Source organism: Carya illinoinensis, chromosome 10 (assembly GCF_018687715.1).
Source record: "Carya illinoinensis cultivar Pawnee chromosome 10, C.illinoinensisPawnee_v1, whole genome shotgun sequence".
Lineage (NCBI taxonomy): Eukaryota > Viridiplantae > Streptophyta > Magnoliopsida > Fagales > Juglandaceae > Carya > Carya illinoinensis.
The window spans coordinates 5393637-5411344 of record NC_056761.1 but is presented as its reverse complement, the minus strand read 5'-3'; the positions used below and the strand labels follow the sequence as shown (position 1 = coordinate 5411344).

Below are 17708 nucleotides of genomic sequence, written 5' to 3'. Positions count from 1 at the left end.
TTATGAAGAATTCTCTCAAAAATTTGGTAACTCATAATTCTCATATTAAATATAAAATTTTTATTTTATTATTATTTTAAATTTTTATATTAAATATAATAAATAATTTAATTTTTTCTGATTCTAATTTAACATTTGTAAATTCTAAACTAATAATAATAATATTTTAATTATCGTCTAAAATTAAAAATTATCGATTCACTCTCTCATACGTCATCGTCGTCTTGCTGATCCTTCTTAGGCATTTGGATACATTGATGACATTTTGATTAGCCTCATCCACGCTCTGGCTCACTGTCCTAAGCCAACCCAAATTCCAAACCTAAGAACAAGAAGCATGGCCGCTACTTCTGCAACTCTCGCTTCCCTGTCCTTTCTCTCCCTCTACACCACCACTCCTCGCTCCTTCCTCTCCAAACCCGCGAGACGCTTCTTTTCCGAACTTACAAAAGGTCCATTTTCCACTCCTTTTCCGCAAGCCCAATCCCAACCCTCAAAGCCAATTCTTTCGACATCGACACCTCCTTCTTCGACAACTTCAACCCCAACGATGAAAACGACACCGTCTTCAACCCTCCTGAACCTCCCGAAGATTTTGTTCCTCCACCTTCCTTCGACGAGGGTCCTATGGAGACCGAAGAAGAAATTGTCATAGCCTAAGAAGAACTCTACGGCCCCACGTACAGTGGAGAGAGCTATCTGGGAAATGACATCTACGTTATGGACTCTTAAGGTCAAGAAGACAACTGGGTTCGGGTCGAAAGCGAAGAAGGAGAAGGTGAAAGATGGATTCGAAGAGAGAGTAGTGCGGGTGAGGAGGGTGACCAAGGTGGTCAAAGGAGGTAAGCAACTGCATTTCAAGGCCATTGTGATGGTGGGTGACAAGCAAGGCCAAGTGGGTGTTGGGGTTGGGAAGGCCAAGGAGGTTGTTACGGCTGTTCAGAAGTCCGCCGTGAATGCCAGGCGGAACATTGTCTCGGTGCCAACGACCAAATACCTTACTTTCCCACACAGGTAAATTGTGGTTTCTAAAATCTAGCGCCTTTTTCTCGGATATCCATTTGGATCGTCTCCACTTTTTGGTACTTTTTTTTTTTTAATGAATCAAGAATGTGCGCAAAATAGAAAATGAATTCGAGTCAATTTGCAATTTGTTTGGTATAGTTATCTTGTTAATACAAACTCCTACTTAAGATTTGTGAGAAATCTCATAACCATTTCAATGTTCTCGTTAGAGCATCACATTCAATTCTCCATCCTCATTTCTATAATTTAACTTAAATACTCATTTTTTTAAATTATTTCCTAAAATTTATTTTTCTAAAAACCTCCTACATTCTATTCCTCATCCTTATCTCTAAAAAATTTTTTATTACTTTTTTTTTTCTCTTCAATTTACAATCTTAACTACTAACTCTTTTTTCTTATTATTTCTTTTTTCAAATATCAAATTCTACTAAATATTTCTTGGAGATTTTGACTATCCAATACATGTGAGCTATTATGAATGATTTTCGGGATTTTCAAACAATAGAGGAATGAACCAAACAAACAGGGGCAACCAACCAAATAATCAATCTTTTCTCAGCAACCAAACAATAAAAGAAGGAAAAATTGACAGCTTATATCATGGATGATTTTCGGGGTTCCCAAACAGTAGAAGAAGGAACCAAACAAACAGGGGGTGTACCTCTCTCTCTCTCTCTCAAGCTCTACTGTGAAGTAATGGAAGTGTGATTTTGGATGGAGTTTTTAGTCGAAGTGGGTCGTATTCGCAGAGCTTCATACCTATGGATCGAGTTCAGCCCGTCTCAGACTCAAGGTCCTCCCCAACCGTCCTCTCCATCGAGTGCCCCAAAGGCAGCTCCAAAGCTGACGAGTGGACCGGCAATTTCCTCCAGACAGGCGACATAATTGAGGAGCTCCGCATTGACAACTCCTCCTCCCGCCGAATGGGAACCTCCGGTATGCTCCTCCTCTTCACAGCCTTGTTCAAGAACAGCAAGAGCGGCGTCCAGAGGGTTCTTCATGACGCCTACAAGAAGAAGGAGACGTCGATTCTCGTCCGGATTCGGAGGGGACCGGACGAGTTCTCCGAGTTGCAGGCTTGTATCGTACCCAACAACTCGGCCGGTAAGAAACAGTACATTCTCAAGTCGATCGCCGATCTGAATTACATCGTCGGCTTCTTGGATCGGACGGAGTCCGAGTGCCTCGAGCTCCAAGGTGAGCCACATTTGACTTTTCAATTTCCCCTGTTTGCTGTTTTCACTTTTCACACCCATTCATTGGCTCGAGTCCGAGGAAGGAACCAACCATCAAGGCTTCGCACAATGCGGGACACGATGCGGAAATGAGATTTGGGGATGTACAGTATGTCCCCAAAGATGGGGATTTCCTGTACACCCCGAAAATTAGAACCCCATTTTAAGGAACCGGATGGAGGGCTGGTTTTAGGAAAAATCCTAAAAATTTCAATAAATAATAGGAAAACAGAGGAGATGGGAAACCGAATGAGATGCTCTTACTGGCCCAAATCTTGGACTAAGATGTGGTTTTATATGTTTGTCTCATAATACATAGTTATACCTCCCCTTACAGCATTGAGTACAGGGGAGTTTGTGGACATGAAAAATGAGGAATATTTGGATGTTTTTCAGTTCTTCAATTTGGCATTCGGAACGTACATTGAAAATTCCAGAAGTTGAACTTGAACCACAGAAAGAGAAAATTATGGGTTGTCTTGTAAAATAAGTGGAGGCATTGGTTGGGTTGCGGGAATTTAGAGCTTATTTTGTTGAGCAAATGTTTTGCAGATCCGAGGGAGATTACGGAGCAGCAAAAGTGATGTTAATGTTGCAGGTGGAGACAAAAATAGTGAACAGTGCACCGGAAGATACCGAATGCACCGTTGCACCGTTTGCTCTTTTGTATTGTTAGGCACCTCCCCACCTCCCCAAGCATCATGCAGCAAATTGCTGCAACGTAGTGATCTGCTCTCCTATAAATAGGAGAGCTTAAGTGTGTGGAGTGTGCAGCAGAGAAGTGTAGAGAGAAAACAGAGAGTGTGTGCTGCGTGTGTGCAGACAGTGTAGAGAGTGGGTGAGCAGAGAGAGTTTTTCTGTAAAAATCATTTCATAGTGAAATAACAGCAGCTGTGGACGTAGGCAATTGCTGAACCACGTTAAATTTCGTCCCTCCTTCATTTAGAATCGTCTCTGTGTCAGAACAGCTCCCAACAATTGGTATCAGAGCACTGGTTCGAGCTGTCCGAAAATTCAAGTTGTTCAAAATCAATTTTTGACAACTCCACGGTGTTCCTCGCGTCGAGACGAATCCGTTGCCGCAAACGGAATCGAAAACGGAGGTCGAACAAGGCTACATGCGCCCCTAGAAGATCGACAAGTGCATCTGCTGCAACTCACGCGCCCCACGCGCTGCGGAGGTTGAAGACGCGTGCACCACACGCGCCCACGCACCCCCACGTGCGCCAGAGGTTGAAGACGCGTGAAGGACACGCGCCCACGCGCCCCCACGCGCCCTAGAGAGGTTCAGCGCGTGTGTCACACGCACCTCACTCTCTCCCACGCGCACAGTACTGTACGCGCGTGTATTACATGCGCCCACGCGCACTGTGCAGCGCGTGTATCTCACGCGCCGGACAGATCAAAACCGTCCGTTTTTCAGATATGTTTTTGGCTAGATCTAAGTCATTCGGAGTCCGATTTCGACGATCAAATAGTGCTTTCCAATTATTTGGATCATTCCGGACTCATCCGTACGGTCGAAATTTTGAGATTCGGCATCAGTACATTGGATCTGAACCATCCACGTGTTGCAGATCATTTTGGGCTAGATCACGCCAGTTGGAGTTCCATCGCAACGATCAAATAGTGCTGACAAACTATTTGGATCATTCCGGACTCGTTTCCAACTAATTCGAGTGTTTCGGATGCAACGGTGATCTTTGTTTGTTTGAATTTGAACTCATTTGTAAAGTTATGGCTGGAGAAGAAGCTAAAGGTATTGGTATCGAGAAATTTGACGGTACAGACTTTGCCTAATGGAGAATGCAGATAGAGGATTATCTCTATGGGAAGAAACTACATCTTCCACTCCTAGGAAGAAAGCCAGATGACATGAGCAATGAAGATTGGAGTTTCCTTGATAGACAAGTGTTGGGAGTCATTAGACTAACACTGTCGAGATCAGTTGCACATAATGTGAGAAATGAGAAGACCACGGCGGATTTGATGAAAGCTCTATCGGACATGTACGAGCAACCATCAATCAATAACAAAGTGCATTTGATGTACAAGCTATTCTACTTGAGAATGGCAGAAGGAACTCCAGTTATTCAGCATCTGAATGAGTTCAACACCATCATCAATCAATTAGCTTCAGTGGGGATTGAATTTGATGATGAAGTACGTGCACTGATTGCTCTAGTTCAATTGCCAAAGAGCTGGGAGGCCATGAGAACAGCTGTCAGCAATTCTTATGGCAAAACAAAGATGAAGTATCAAGATATCCGGGACCATATTCTTAGCGAAGAAGTTCGCAGAAGAGATACGGGAGAAACATCAACTTCCAGTTCTGCCTTAAACCTCGAGACGAGAGGTAGAGGAGCTAGTAGAAGTTCAAATCGGGGCAGATTGAAGTCCCGAAGAGGCAGAAGTAAATCTAGATCCGGAAAACAAGTACAGTGCTGGAATTGTGGCAAGATTGGCCATTTCAAAAATAATTGCAAGGAAGCAAAGAAGAAGAATGAGCATGACTCTGTTAATGCCACAACAGAAGAGCTCCGAGATGCCTTACTCCTTTCAGTCGACAACCAAATTGAATCTTGGGTGTTAGATTCAGGAGCCTCGTTCCACACTACAGCACACCGAGAAATCATGCAGAATTATGTCACTGGTGATTTCGGGAATGTGTACTTAGCAGATGGTGAAACGTTGGAAATCAAAGGCATGGGAGATGTACCAATCAATCTGCCCAATGGAAGTGCATGGTTGCTACAAAAGGTGCGACATGTTCCCAAGCTCATGAGGAACCTGATTTCTGTAGGACAACTTGATGTTGATGGGCATTTGGTACTATTTACCGGTGGCACGTGGAAGATAACAAAAGAAGCTATGGTAGTAGCTCGAGGCACAAAAATAGGTACTCTATATATGACTTTAAGCACTAGAGATACTATTACAATTGCTGATGCAAATGCCAACCTATGGCATCAAAGGCTTGGTCACATGAGTGAGAAAGGAATGAAGGTACTATTATCCAAGGGGAAGTTACCAAAGTTAGAATCAACTCATTTCGACATGTGTGAAGGTTGCATTTTTGAGAAACAGAAAAATGTTAGTTTCCTGAAAAATGGTAGAACTCCAAAATCTACAAAATTGGAGTTGGTGCACACAGATTTGTGGGGGCCATCCCCAGTCACTTCTCTTGGAGGATCGCGGTACTATATTTCCTTTATTGACGACTCAAGCAGGAAAGTATGAGTTTATTTTTTGAAAAATAAATCTGACACATTTGATACTTTCAAGAAGTGGAGAGCCATGGTTGAAAATGAAACAGGCTTGAAGTTAAAATGTCTGAGGTCAGACAATGGAGGAGAGTACATCGACGGAGGGTTCAAAGAATTCTGTGCTGCAAATGGGATTAAATTTCAGAAGACTATTCTCGGGACACCGCAACAGAATGGCGTAGCTGAACGCATGAACAGAACTCTCAACGAACGTGCCAGAAGCATGAGGCTGAATTCAGGATTGCCTGAATGTTTTTGGGCTGATGCAATTAACATGCAGCCTATTTGATTAATCGGGGACCTTCAGCTCCCTTAAAGTTCGATCTACCAGAGGAAGTCTGGAGCGGAAAGAAGGTAAATCTTTCCCATTTGAAAGTTTTTGGCTGTTTATCATATGTTCACATAGATTCTATTGATCGTAACAAGTTAGAAGCCAAATCTAGAAAATGTTTTTTCATCGGTTATGGTGATGAAAAATTTGGCTACCGATTTTGGGATGATAAAAATCGCAAAATCATCAGAAGTAGAAATGTGATATTTAATGAGCAGATTCTGTACAAAGCTAAGTCACAAGCTGAATCTGAGGAACAGCCAAAGAAACCTGAGGTTGTTGATTTTGATGTTACTCGAGTCAACACTGATCAGAACGAGGATCAAGAAAATGATGATACACAGATCGAACAACGTACACCACTCACTGCTACTCGAAGATCTTCAAGGACAATCAGGCCACCACAGCGGTTCTCACCATCTCTATACTACATCTTGTTAACAGATAGTGGTGAACCGGAAAGTTATGATGAAGCTCTACGAATTGAAGATTCGATCAAGTGGGAGAAAGCCATGCAAGATGAGATGGAGTCATTGATGTCAAATCAGACTTGGGAGCTAACTAAGCTTCCAAAAGGCAAGAAGGCTTTACACAATAAATGGGTGTACAGAATTAAGGAAGAGCACAATGGTAGCAAGCGCTACAAAGCCAGAATGGTCGTGAAGGGGTTTCAACAAAAGGAAGGTGTCGACTACACAGACATTTTCTCTCCAGTTGTAAAATTGACAACGATCAGGCTAGTGTTGGCAATTGTGGCTGCAGAGAATCTACATCTTGAGCAGTTAGATGTGAAGACTGCATTCCTTCATGGTGATTTGGAGGAAGACATCTATATGCACCAGCCACAAGGATTCTCAGTGAAGGGAAAAGAGAATCTAGTTTGCAAACTGAAGAAGAGCTTGTATGGCCTAAAACAAGCTCCACGACAATGGTACCGGAAGTTTGACAACTTCATGTGCAGTAATGGATTTACAAGACTGCAGGCTGACCATTGTTGCTATATGAAGAACTTTGACAAGTCTTATATCATCCTACTGTTGTATGTGGATGATATGCTCGTTGCAGGGTCAAGCATCGAGGAAATCAATGAACTGAAGAAGCAGTTGTCAAAGCGGTTTGAGATGAAGGATTTGGGTGCTGCAAAACAAATCCTTGGTATGAGAATTATTAGAGACAGGTCTAATGATACTCTCAAGTTCTCTCAGGAGGAGTATGTAAAGAAGGTGCTCAGAAGGTTTAACATGGACAAGGCGAAACCAGTGAGCACACCCTTAGCTAGTCACTTTCGACTAACTAAGGATCAGTCGCCAAAGACAAAGGAAGAGCAAGAATGCATGAACAGAATACCCTATGCATCTGCTATTGGTAGTCTTATGTACGCCATGGTCTGTACAAGGCCAGATATTGCACAAGCAGTGGGAGCTGTGAGCAGGTACATGAGTAATCCAGGAAAGCAGCATTGGGAAGCAGTCAAGTGGATTTTAAGATATCTACAAGGCTCTTCAAATACGTCACTATGCTTTACAAAAGCAGGTTTAAAACTACAGGGATATGTAGATGCTGATTTAGCAGGTGACATTGACAGCAGAAAAAGTACTACTGGATTTGTGTATACGCTGGGTGATACAGCTGTATTGTGGGCTTCTAAGTTACAGAAGATTGTTGCTCTCTCAACTACAGAAGTGGAATACGTTGCTATAACTAAAGCAGGGAAAGAAATGGTTTGGTTGCAGTCATTCTTGGAGGAATTGGGAAAGAAGAATGAAAAAGGCATTCTGCACAGTGATAGTCAGAGTGCTATTTTTCTTGCAAAGAATCCAGCCTTTCATTCCAGAACAAAACACATACAGTTGCGATACCATTTTATCCGATCTCTTCTCGATAGTGGACAGCTGATACTTGAGAAGATTCGAGGAACAGAGAATCCAGCAGACATGTTCACAAAAGTAGTTACTGCTGACAAACTGAAGCTGTGTATAGCTTCAGTTGGACTTCGTACTTAAAGGCATGACTTGAAGTTGCTGTGATAGTTGCTATGAAGATATGTAGACTCATTTGTCTCCAAGTGGGAGATTGTTGCAGGTGGAGACAAAAACAGTGAACAGTGCACCGAAAGACACCGAATGCACCGTTGCACCGTTTGCTCTTTTGTATTGTTAGGCACCTCCCCACCTCCCCAAGCATCATGCAGCAAATTGCTGCAATGTAGTGATCTGCTCTCCTATAAATAGGAGAGCTTAAGTGTGTGGAGTGTGCAGCAGAGAAGTGCAGAGAGAAAACAGAGAGTGTGTGCTGCGTGTGTGCAGACAGTGTAGAGAGTGGGTGAGCAGAGAGAGTTTTTATGTAAAAATCATTTCATAGTGAAATAACAACAGCTGTGGACGTAGGCAATTGCCGAACCACGTTAAATTTCGTCCCTCCTTTATTTAGAATCGTCTCTGTGTCAGAACAGCTCCCAACAGTTAAGACCTGCTTCTCCTAGTACTGGAGTGATTGCTGGAGGGGCTGTGAGAATTGTTCTTGAAAAGGCGGGTGTTGAGAATGCTTTGGGAAAGCAAATCGAGGAGTAAGAATGCCCTCAGCAATGCTGGAGCGACAGTTGTTGCAGTGCAAAAAATGAGACAGTTCCGTGATGTTTTTCGTGAGAGATCCCAATGGTAGAGTTGTGGAAGTGACTGCAGTTGCAGAAGCTGTTCTTTGTAGATTTTATACACTTGACTTTGTGACGAAGGCTTCTTGTATTGGTGAGGAAGAAAATTAGATACAAGAAGCAAAGAAAAAATGACTCTTTTGACTTTTTACTTCATATTCCAAATTAGATGAAAATTCCAAATCAGGTTTGGTTGTAGAGTCCAACATGCTTATTTACCATTCAGCTTTGATCCAAGACACAATGTCTAATGCTCCGAACTGCCCTTTGTAAAATAGTTGACTTCAAATCTTAAGGGTAGCTCAGTTGGTTAGGCTTTAGGTTTGTTCTTCAATGGTCACCAATTCGAGTCTCATAAGGCCACTGGAGGTTTACTTATCCATTAACTTCAGGATCCTGTAAGATTAGTCGAAGTACACACAAGTTGGTGCGGATACTCACAGATATTAAAAAAAAAAAATAGTTGACTTCATAATGAAAAAGTATTAAAAAAATCACTTTTTTTTTAGCAGGATCTATGTTTTTACAAAGGCCTACATAGACGTGTAGCTAACATTACTCATTTTCTTATGGATATATTCACAATCTTTAATAAGATCATAAGAATTGACCACTGATTTTAGGTTTTGATGGTCATGACTCAAGGCCAGAAGTCATTGGAAGCATTCCTGACATCAAGAGGGGCAAAATTTAAAATAAAGAATATCAATTACTTGAAAAGAATTCTAAATTATGTGCAGTTTCCAACAAGACCCAAGTAAATCAAGCAATGTATCACTTGGTGTAGCATTGCAACTTGGAACTCGTTATAGAAACAATCTGAAAGCAAAATGAGGCAGTGCTCTATGCTGTAATAAAAAAATAAAAATAAAAAAAACTGTAGCTGGATAGATTGAAAACAAGTATATGCATCCTTTTGAACTGTTTCTTCTAAAATAAGAAGGTTTATCTTTAACTGTCACTTGGCGATTGACTCGGGACTGTTTTGCGAATTTTGCCTCTATACTGAACCACGAAATGTAACTGGAACTATCAACCACTTTACAAAACCTGCGCATTTTCAGATGGGGTGGGGTGCACCGCCATGTGCACACTGATAAGTCTCATTTCCACAACTTCACACAGTCGTCACGACATGTGGAGGCAACCATTCCAGTCTGCGGTGAATCTACTAGTGCAGCAATTAACCCATCATGAGCTGGAACTGAACATGTTTTATTGTTCTCAGTTGGATCCCACAACTCCAGAGACTGCAAGAAATCATGGACCATTAAATCTAACCAGAGGAGGATATTGTGTACAGAAACATCAAGGTAGCAGTAACAGATTACAAAATAAGTGACTGCTAAAGTTGGCCTCTAGTCATTAAAACTGAGACAAAACGACATGTAGACACTAGTCTATTGCATTTACCGCCAACATGTTTCCTTCTCTTTGCAGTTATATTTCCAGTTATCATGTAATCACATTCTAATTATTATCATTTAGTTGGACAAACAAATAGAACTTAAGATTAATGAGCTATTTACCCGATCGCCACCAATGATAAGGAGCTGTGAATATCCCGGATGAAATGTGCATGACCGGAATTTCTTGCCATTCGAACTAAGTTCATTTATGCATTTACCGCCTGAAATAGCCGACCAAACTCGTGCACTGTCTTCACTAACAGAGGCAATATACTTCCCACTAGTATCCCAACAAATTGAAAGAATATCTTTGACATGTCCCTAAAGGAAACAAAATGTAAAGAACAGAGAACGAATCCAAACATAATAATCTATCTGCATTACATGATTGTATGATTTACCTTCAAGTAGAACTGGAGGCTATCAGTCTCTACATCAATTAAATTGATAATGTTTCTTGCAACAGTGGCCAAAATCTTTCCAAATTGTGGCTGGAATCTGACTTGTTTAGTAGCTCCCTGCAGTTACTCCAAAGGTAGATTGAGACATTGATAAATAGAAATGCAAGAAAAGTTTGACTACATACCAACTAGTATGCGGCAAAATGATTTAAAGAATGTGAAAAAGTTTCAGGACATAAAAACACATGCTTTCATAATGTTTTTCCAAACATGTGAACAAATCCCTGCCATGAAGACAATATAATTTATGGATTTAACTCACTCTTCAAAGCCTCATTTGGCATTTCCCTTGACTGTACACATATTAAGGCAGTTCATTATATGACTATCTCCTTTAAAAAAATCAAGGGAATCATTAAGTTGACCCTTCTCAACATTTGGAACCAAATCAATCACAAGAAATGCTGAAAACACCAATACGATATATAACTGGTTACAGCCACTCACTTTAATGCTACTATGAAATTAATCATGCACCGTAGTACTTTTGTGTTTCTAAGCTGATATTAGTGCCAACAACTAATAAATGTAACTACACACCTGTTGCTACTTGAATTTTAGCATATTTTGATGCTTTGATTATATTCTTATAAGTGGAAAGATCAAGACCTGACCTTAGAGACGCGTGTGCAAGAATGGTTGTTGATATTCCACAGTCGAATCTCATTGTTTAGATCACAAGAGCAAAGGAGGTCTAGCTTTTGTGGGTGGAAATCCAGTGACATTACTTGTTGAGCATGCCCAAGAAGCTTGTACAATGATTTGTTTGGCTACATAAAATCATAAACCAAAAGATAACTTACTAGTGTTGAAGGATTTGATTATTCAATTACATTTCAATTTGATAAAGCACATTAACCTATAGAATCAAATTCTTAAAAAATATATATACATTCACATTCTTATTGATATTCTTCAGAATACAAACTACAATTAAATAGTTGGTAGAACAACAAATGCAAAGCTTGGACCTATATAAGTAAAAGAATGTTCAAATTTAAAAATAAATTCCAACTAAACATACAAGTAGGCCATAGCAACATACACGAATGATGTATATCTGTTACTATAAAGAATTTAAAACCTCGAAGTATTATAGACCTATGACACAATTTGAACTGAAGAAAAGTATGTTAGATAAGGGCAATGTGGGTGAGCGTTTCATGCTGGATTTTCATATAGATAAGAGCAAGCAGCCGTGGATATAAACCAAAAATGAGATTAAGCTATAAAAAAGATACTGAATTTGGGGGAAAAGAAGAAGACAAAACAAAAATAGGGGACAAATCTAGGTCCATTACCCAAAATTAGGACCTTCAATGTCAAAATTCCTTGCATTAATTCTAAGGGTAAACAAAGAAGAAAAAGGGCATTAGATGGGAAATGAAAGTAAAAGAGAACTGACGTCCAAAACAAGAAGACAGACGCAAACAATTAACGTCAGAACTGGCAAGAAAAAAGCTTACTCTTGCTGCATCCCATATTCTCACTGTTCTATCAACGGAAGAAGTAGCAAAAAGAGTTGAACTTGGTCTAAACCGAAGATCTGTGATGAGAAAAGTATGCCCTTTTGAAGTACTAATGGAACCATAAGTTTCCATGTCCCAAATCATAACCTGGCAGTGGAAAATGAATAGCTCAGGACTTGTGCAAAAGAAAGACCAACTAAATTTAAATGACGAAACACATCAAAAACACCTTTCTTATATTCCCTGCACTAGCTAACAACTCTCCATCTGATGAAAAGTGGCAGCACGACAAGCCGTTGCTGCATTGGAGGGTAATAACCTCTTCAAAAGTGAAGCCTACAGATGTTGACGACCATTGTCTTAGACCAAATATCAATTACTCTTGAATTTTTATTTTTTATTTTTTATTTTATTTTTATAGGTAAACAAAACTTTATTATTACTCAAAGATCTTGAAAAATATTATTGCTAACGTTGCATCATTTCCATTTCAGTACCCTATATCACGCATATTTAATTGAAAGTATTTCAGCATAATTCTGATACATACCATATTCTTCCCAACAAGCTACTGCAAGGATAGAGGAGTTACCGTTATACCCATCTTTAATGCAAGCAACAGAACGATGTTTTGAACTTCCAAAAGGAGTGCTTGTACTATCAGAAGATTCAGAACTTTGATCATTATGGGGCAAGAAAGATTCAACATTTTCCACAGGTTTACCTTCAGTGTTTTTAAAATCCTGTCATGGGGAGATCATTAAGAGAGCAGAAATTAGAAGACATCATCTATGAATATGATGGCCAAGTAAAGTAGAGAGCCTTCATGTTTCCTCCCAAGGAGTATGACCTACCAAGGCATGGTCTTGAGCTCTTGAGTATGGCTTTGTATTCCTCTTTCTGCCATTCTGATCAAGAATGGGTACCATTAGAAAATAAATAAATAAATAAATTATTGCAAAAAAATTGACGTATGTAAATATAAATGCATGTATTTATGTAAGAAACCATAATCTTCCACCCCTAAGGGAATCATTCATCATTAACTTTCCTAACAAAAAAAAAAAAAGGCTAAAATGAGGGTTACGGCTCACTTCTAGCAACTGCTGATGCTCTAGTTCGTCATGTTGGAACTGGTTCTCCAAAGTTCGCTTCATTTGGACCATCGTCTGAGTCATAATCAACTTATCAGGAAAATGGATTCTGAAAATTTTAGATGGAATGTCAAAAGCATCAAAAATCTCTTTGAAAACCATTACTGGGACAAGGAATTTCTCCTATAATAGATCAAAGGCCTCCGTACCCGATGACATCTAAATTCAACTGAGAAAGGCATCAATGCAAATATAAGCTTCGCTCCTTTACTTTTTCTGGATAATCCTGATCTATCAAGGCCACGTTTCAATAATATTATAGGCATGATGTCATTCCTCTATGTCAACAGACATTTCTGGGGCTGCCCCCTTGTCCTTCTGTTTAAGATTTTTACATGAGTGCATGATGAAGATAGCTTTTTCCAAGCCATCACATGGCAATTTACTTCTTCTGTATATGGTTTCTTGTTTTGGTTGGTCATAAAGTATTAAAACTATATACAATAGAAAGTGGACATCCTTATAAGGTCTATGAAAAGGAATTGTACCATAAATGGTCGTGTTCCTCTTCTATAACATTTGTTTTAGTTACATATCCTGGTTGGCATTGGGATCAGTCACGAGATAAAGAATACACGAAAATCAACTTTAAGTCCAAGATCTTCGCTATGATTTTCTTGCTACCCAATCTTTGCCGGCTTAGCTGACTGAATTTTCCACAACTTTAAATGATGTTCACTAAATAAATTTTAGGATCCAATGTCTATCATAAGTTTGACAGAGTGCATATGCTTTTATATCTTTATCATTGGAGATAATTCCAAGTAACTGTTCAGGAGAAGTTCTTGGTATGTAAACATGATGGGTAAACAATCAACAGAAGACTAATATATGATTATGTTATCTATGTAATAATCAGGATATTGTTTCAGTGTTAGGAGTTGGCAAGTAAGAAATTTCTTAGGCAGCTGTTGCTATTGCTTTTGGATTCTTTACTTATAAGATGAACATGTAGTTATTCACCGCAAAAGTGAAGTCTAGTGGAACTAGTCCAAAGCACACCAAATGCAAGCATGTGAAATAAATAGTTGGGTGGTTGTGTGGCTGTCACATTTTTATATGATTAGCACAAAATTACCAGAACAAAGTCATGTCATAACTCCAGCTTCTTTCATAAAAAGGAAAACCAATCAGATAGAACATGAAAGTCATTGTTTCCCCTAACCTGCCCATTCTTCATAGAGGATTCTATGCTGGGAAGCATCAGATTTGGACTACCAAAATTGACAGGGCTTCCCGGAAAAGTGGATGCCTGTTTTCCATGTGTACTTGACAGTACTTGAGCCAAAGGTGGTTGATAACATTCTAGTGTCAACATCTGAAATTGTTTCTGAGAATTTGCTACCTGCAAAATGAGTTTGGTACCAGGTGTCCGTGTCACATAATGTGATGAATCTGATCAATGCTTGACAGAATTTATTAACAGTGACAAGATAGAATGCAGAAATGCCCACTACGGAGTTCCTTAAACAAGAATGTGATCACAACTTACAGTTAAAGGCCATCCGTTCAGTGGTGCAGAATTGATTCCTTGATTCATCCCTACAAAGACTAAAAATTAGGCATTAAAACGTCAAATAGACAAAACCATGCCCTTTAATGATGTAAATCAATGAAATATTCCTTTCTAATTTTCCTTCCATTTATTGGCAAGCTAGAACTTAAAAGAGCTAAAGTGCCAAATTAAAAGGCCTATCAAACCATTTGTATCCAGTGTCACTAACTGGTTGAATGATTGCTTGATTAAAACTTAGACAGGGTGCAACCAAAACTAAATGGTATCATGCCCACCATTTCCCACCATGGAGTATAACCGCTCATCATTTCATCATGCACATCACTTTCTACAAGAAATCCCTACTCATCCTGGACCACTCCCCAGAGAAAATAGGAAAAGAAAAAAGACAGAAAAAGGAACTCAATTACAATTTGTAGCTTTGTTGTTAGGCCACATAAACGTAAGAGGCATTTGTTTGATGTTGAAGGCATCGAGGTCTTGTAAAGAGTACAGTGGATTAACAATAGAAGCAATATAATATATCATTGGTGTAGTTCCTTCTTAAGACAACAAAAGGCAGAAAAAGCAAACAGCACATATCATCTATCTTTTCAATTCCGTAGCAATAAGTTTTGTCGATAACTAACAGTTAGGTAAATTAGCTAAGCTGATACCCAAGATTCTCCAAAGAAGAAACGCAAATCTAGGAAGTAAGATTAACAAAACCTGCATCATATGGCCCAGTTATTGGGAGTTCGGCTTCTGGTATTCCATACAGCATGGAGTCCATAGGTGTAGTTTTCTCCATGCTAATGTCCTGCACGCCCAATAAAGAAAATGTTCAGAGTTTTAGAAGCTTGGAATTTTCGTGAATTTAAAAAGGTTTGACAATCCTCTTACAACCTGAATTTGAGCCCGCTTAAGAGTTTGTTGCTGTGGATGGCTGACACATGAATAAGAAATTGTCAAAGGGACAAGGTTAAATAAATAAAACCCTCCACATTTAAGTGAAGCTAATTAATAGCAACGGGGATCATGTATTCAACCCTCTTGATGTATGGGAAATAATTTCTGAGAGTCCCCATGAAAAACTTCATTTATACTAGAGCTGCGGAACTAAGGAGTTTAATGCTCCTTTCATTGAACAAAGACAACTCCGAGAAAACATTTCTTTTCAGGTGAAATGATAAGTTCCAATCCTCTGTATGGGTACATGGGGTGTATTGGAACCAAATAAACTGTATAAATAGCCGCACACTGAAATCCGTTTGACATGATACAAAGTTGCAAATGTATTTCAAAACTACCTTGAACCGATTGCAGCTGACATTGGGAAACTCGGTTTATTCACATCAAGTGGACCCAAATTGGGATTAAAGGTTGCAGTATGATGTCTAAGACAGTCTTCCTCATACATTTTTCGAGCCAAAATGCAAGCAGATGGTGCCCCAAATTTGACATGGTCAGCATGGTCAGCAATAACAGGTAAAGGTCCGGGCCAGTGCCGATTCATCGGTACCTGTGGGATTGTTGAAGGGGGGGTTCTCTGTTGATCATTATGTGTCATTTGGTAACCTGATAAAGCATGGAACCTCCTACAATGCACCATGTTACAACAAAATTAAAGAAAATAAAACCCAATTTTGACAAAATTACCACCTGAATAGGGGCCCCTTCCTTGGCTGGCTGATACTTCAGTTGCCTAGAGGCATATGTGTCATAAAACGGCGACCACCATTCATGCAGGAATCCTTCGGTGGAATCAACCACTGCAGACGAGAATTTCATTTCTAACGATTGACTTATCAATGTAAACATCAAACTGACCCAAAATATCATTTGCAATGCAGAGAGCAAGAAGCGTCGCCTAATCAGAAGGGAACAATTACAATGATCTATATTGCAAGATCTAATACCTCAGGGGGCAAGCATTAAACAGATACCCCCAAATTCTCAATTCTTCAGGAAAATTACAAAGAAAAAAAGGAGTGCAGTCAAAGTTATTTACCAACAAAATTAAGCAATAAATACTCCAGCTAATAGAAAGAAGATAATATATAACTTCAATAATAGAACTAAGGAAATCAACGCCATGAGTACATCTCAGTAATAATTAAATAACTTATTTCATCCTTTAGAAGCATGTTGAAATGAAAAAGAAAGAAAGAAAAATACATAAAACGTTTTTTTTCTTTCTTGAAAAATACATTACCCTGTTCAAAAAAAGAAAAGAAAAAAGAAAGAACATTACCAACTTGAGTGTCGCCAACATTGGCCTCATTTCTGAAAATTGCAGCAGTCTTGTGCATTTTCCTTTTCACCATATAATCATGCAAATACAACTCAAACCTATGGCCCCGGTCAAACCAAATCAACACCACTTAAGCATTAAAAAAAGACAAAAAAAGGGGAAAAAAAAAAAAGTGACCCATATATCCACCGCTGTGGAAATTAAACACCGTTGAAGGAAAGATACTCACATCTTCCCTGCATCCCAGCCATCACTCCCAGCCATGATCTCTTTCCAACACACCACCTTCTCAAGCCTTCACCAAAAAGATTAAATGAAAAGTGGGTTGGGAATATAAATACAAAAAATGGACGGCAATACATCCATATTTAGTATATGCAATTCTAGCGTGACCCACCTGGGGTTTCTTACACAGACAAGATGGAGAGGATAGTCACCCCGACCTTGCCGGAGCAAGTGACAGTGCCATGCAAAAGCGAACCGAAAATAAAGCGAGAAAGAAAATGGAATTATTTTCTTGGCGAGAGAGCGACAGAGACAAGGTCAGCGGGACTTTATATACAAGGCGAAGAAATTGGATGGACGGTAGACCATGTGCGCTTCTGGCCCCATTGCCACGGTCCACGGAGCAGCTTCTGTACGGAGAGGGTGTACGAACCATTTGTAGGGCCCAGACACATTGTAAATGCTTTATTATTATTATTATTATTATTATTATTAGCAGAATTTGTAGTAAGTTTTAATATAATTTAAAAATTTTATACGTAGTCATTGTTTACGCATTCCATTCTATTTTTCTATATAAATATGCTATCCATTATTATTTTATCTTAACCATAATATTTTTATTTGATCAAAATGATGATGGTTCAAAGAACGATGAACTGTTCTTAAACAATTTTTAACAGTGTTTTAAATATTATATTGTACCGGTACGGCCGCTATGTGATGTATC

General features: G+C 39.3%; 1 protein-coding gene and 1 pseudogene across 6 annotated transcripts; one reads left to right on the top strand and one right to left on the bottom strand.

Annotated features, from left to right (window-relative positions):
* Window positions 1–125: 125 nt before the first annotated feature.
* On the top strand, window positions 126–9198 carry LOC122279581 (annotated as a pseudogene).
* A 2-nt stretch (window positions 9199–9200) lies between these two features.
* LOC122279580 (transcriptional corepressor LEUNIG-like) lies at window positions 9201–17387 on the bottom strand. 6 transcript variants are annotated; one of them, XM_043090284.1, is made up of 18 exons: window positions 17151–17387; window positions 16983–17048; window positions 16754–16851; window positions 16162–16271; window positions 15810–16048; window positions 15406–15445; window positions 15229–15319; window positions 14497–14555; window positions 14170–14349; window positions 12945–13019; window positions 12705–12758; window positions 12575–12593; window positions 12080–12186; window positions 11848–11997; window positions 10996–11151; window positions 10322–10438; window positions 10041–10241; window positions 9201–9761 (listed from the first exon to the last, which is right to left on the bottom strand). In XM_043090284.1, the coding sequence occupies exons 2-18, from the start codon at window positions 17015–17017 to the stop codon at window positions 9615–9617; spliced, it is 1878 nt and encodes a 625-aa protein (XP_042946218.1). In that variant the 5' UTR covers window positions 17018–17048; window positions 17151–17387; the 3' UTR covers window positions 9201–9614. The 6 variants fall into 6 exon arrangements, with proteins under 6 accessions (XP_042946218.1, XP_042946214.1, XP_042946215.1 ...); XM_043090280.1 differs by having other exon boundaries at window positions 12443–12593; window positions 17151–17385; XM_043090281.1 differs by having other exon boundaries at window positions 12443–12593; window positions 14497–14546; window positions 17151–17383.
* Window positions 17388–17708: the final 321 nt, after the last annotated feature.

Coding starts and splice junctions, on each gene's coding strand:
- LOC122279580 (XM_043090280.1), bottom strand. CDS start 17,017: ATGGCTGGGAGTGATGGCTGGGATGCAGGGAAGAT. Junction 13,020..14,169: donor CCTCTATGAAGAATGGGCAG/GTTAGGGGAAAC, acceptor ATTATGACTCAG/ACGATGGTCCAAATGAAGCG. Junction 12,759..12,944: donor AGCATCAGCAGTTGCTAGAA/GTGAGCCGTAAC, acceptor ATTCTTGATCAG/AATGGCAGAAAGAGGAATAC.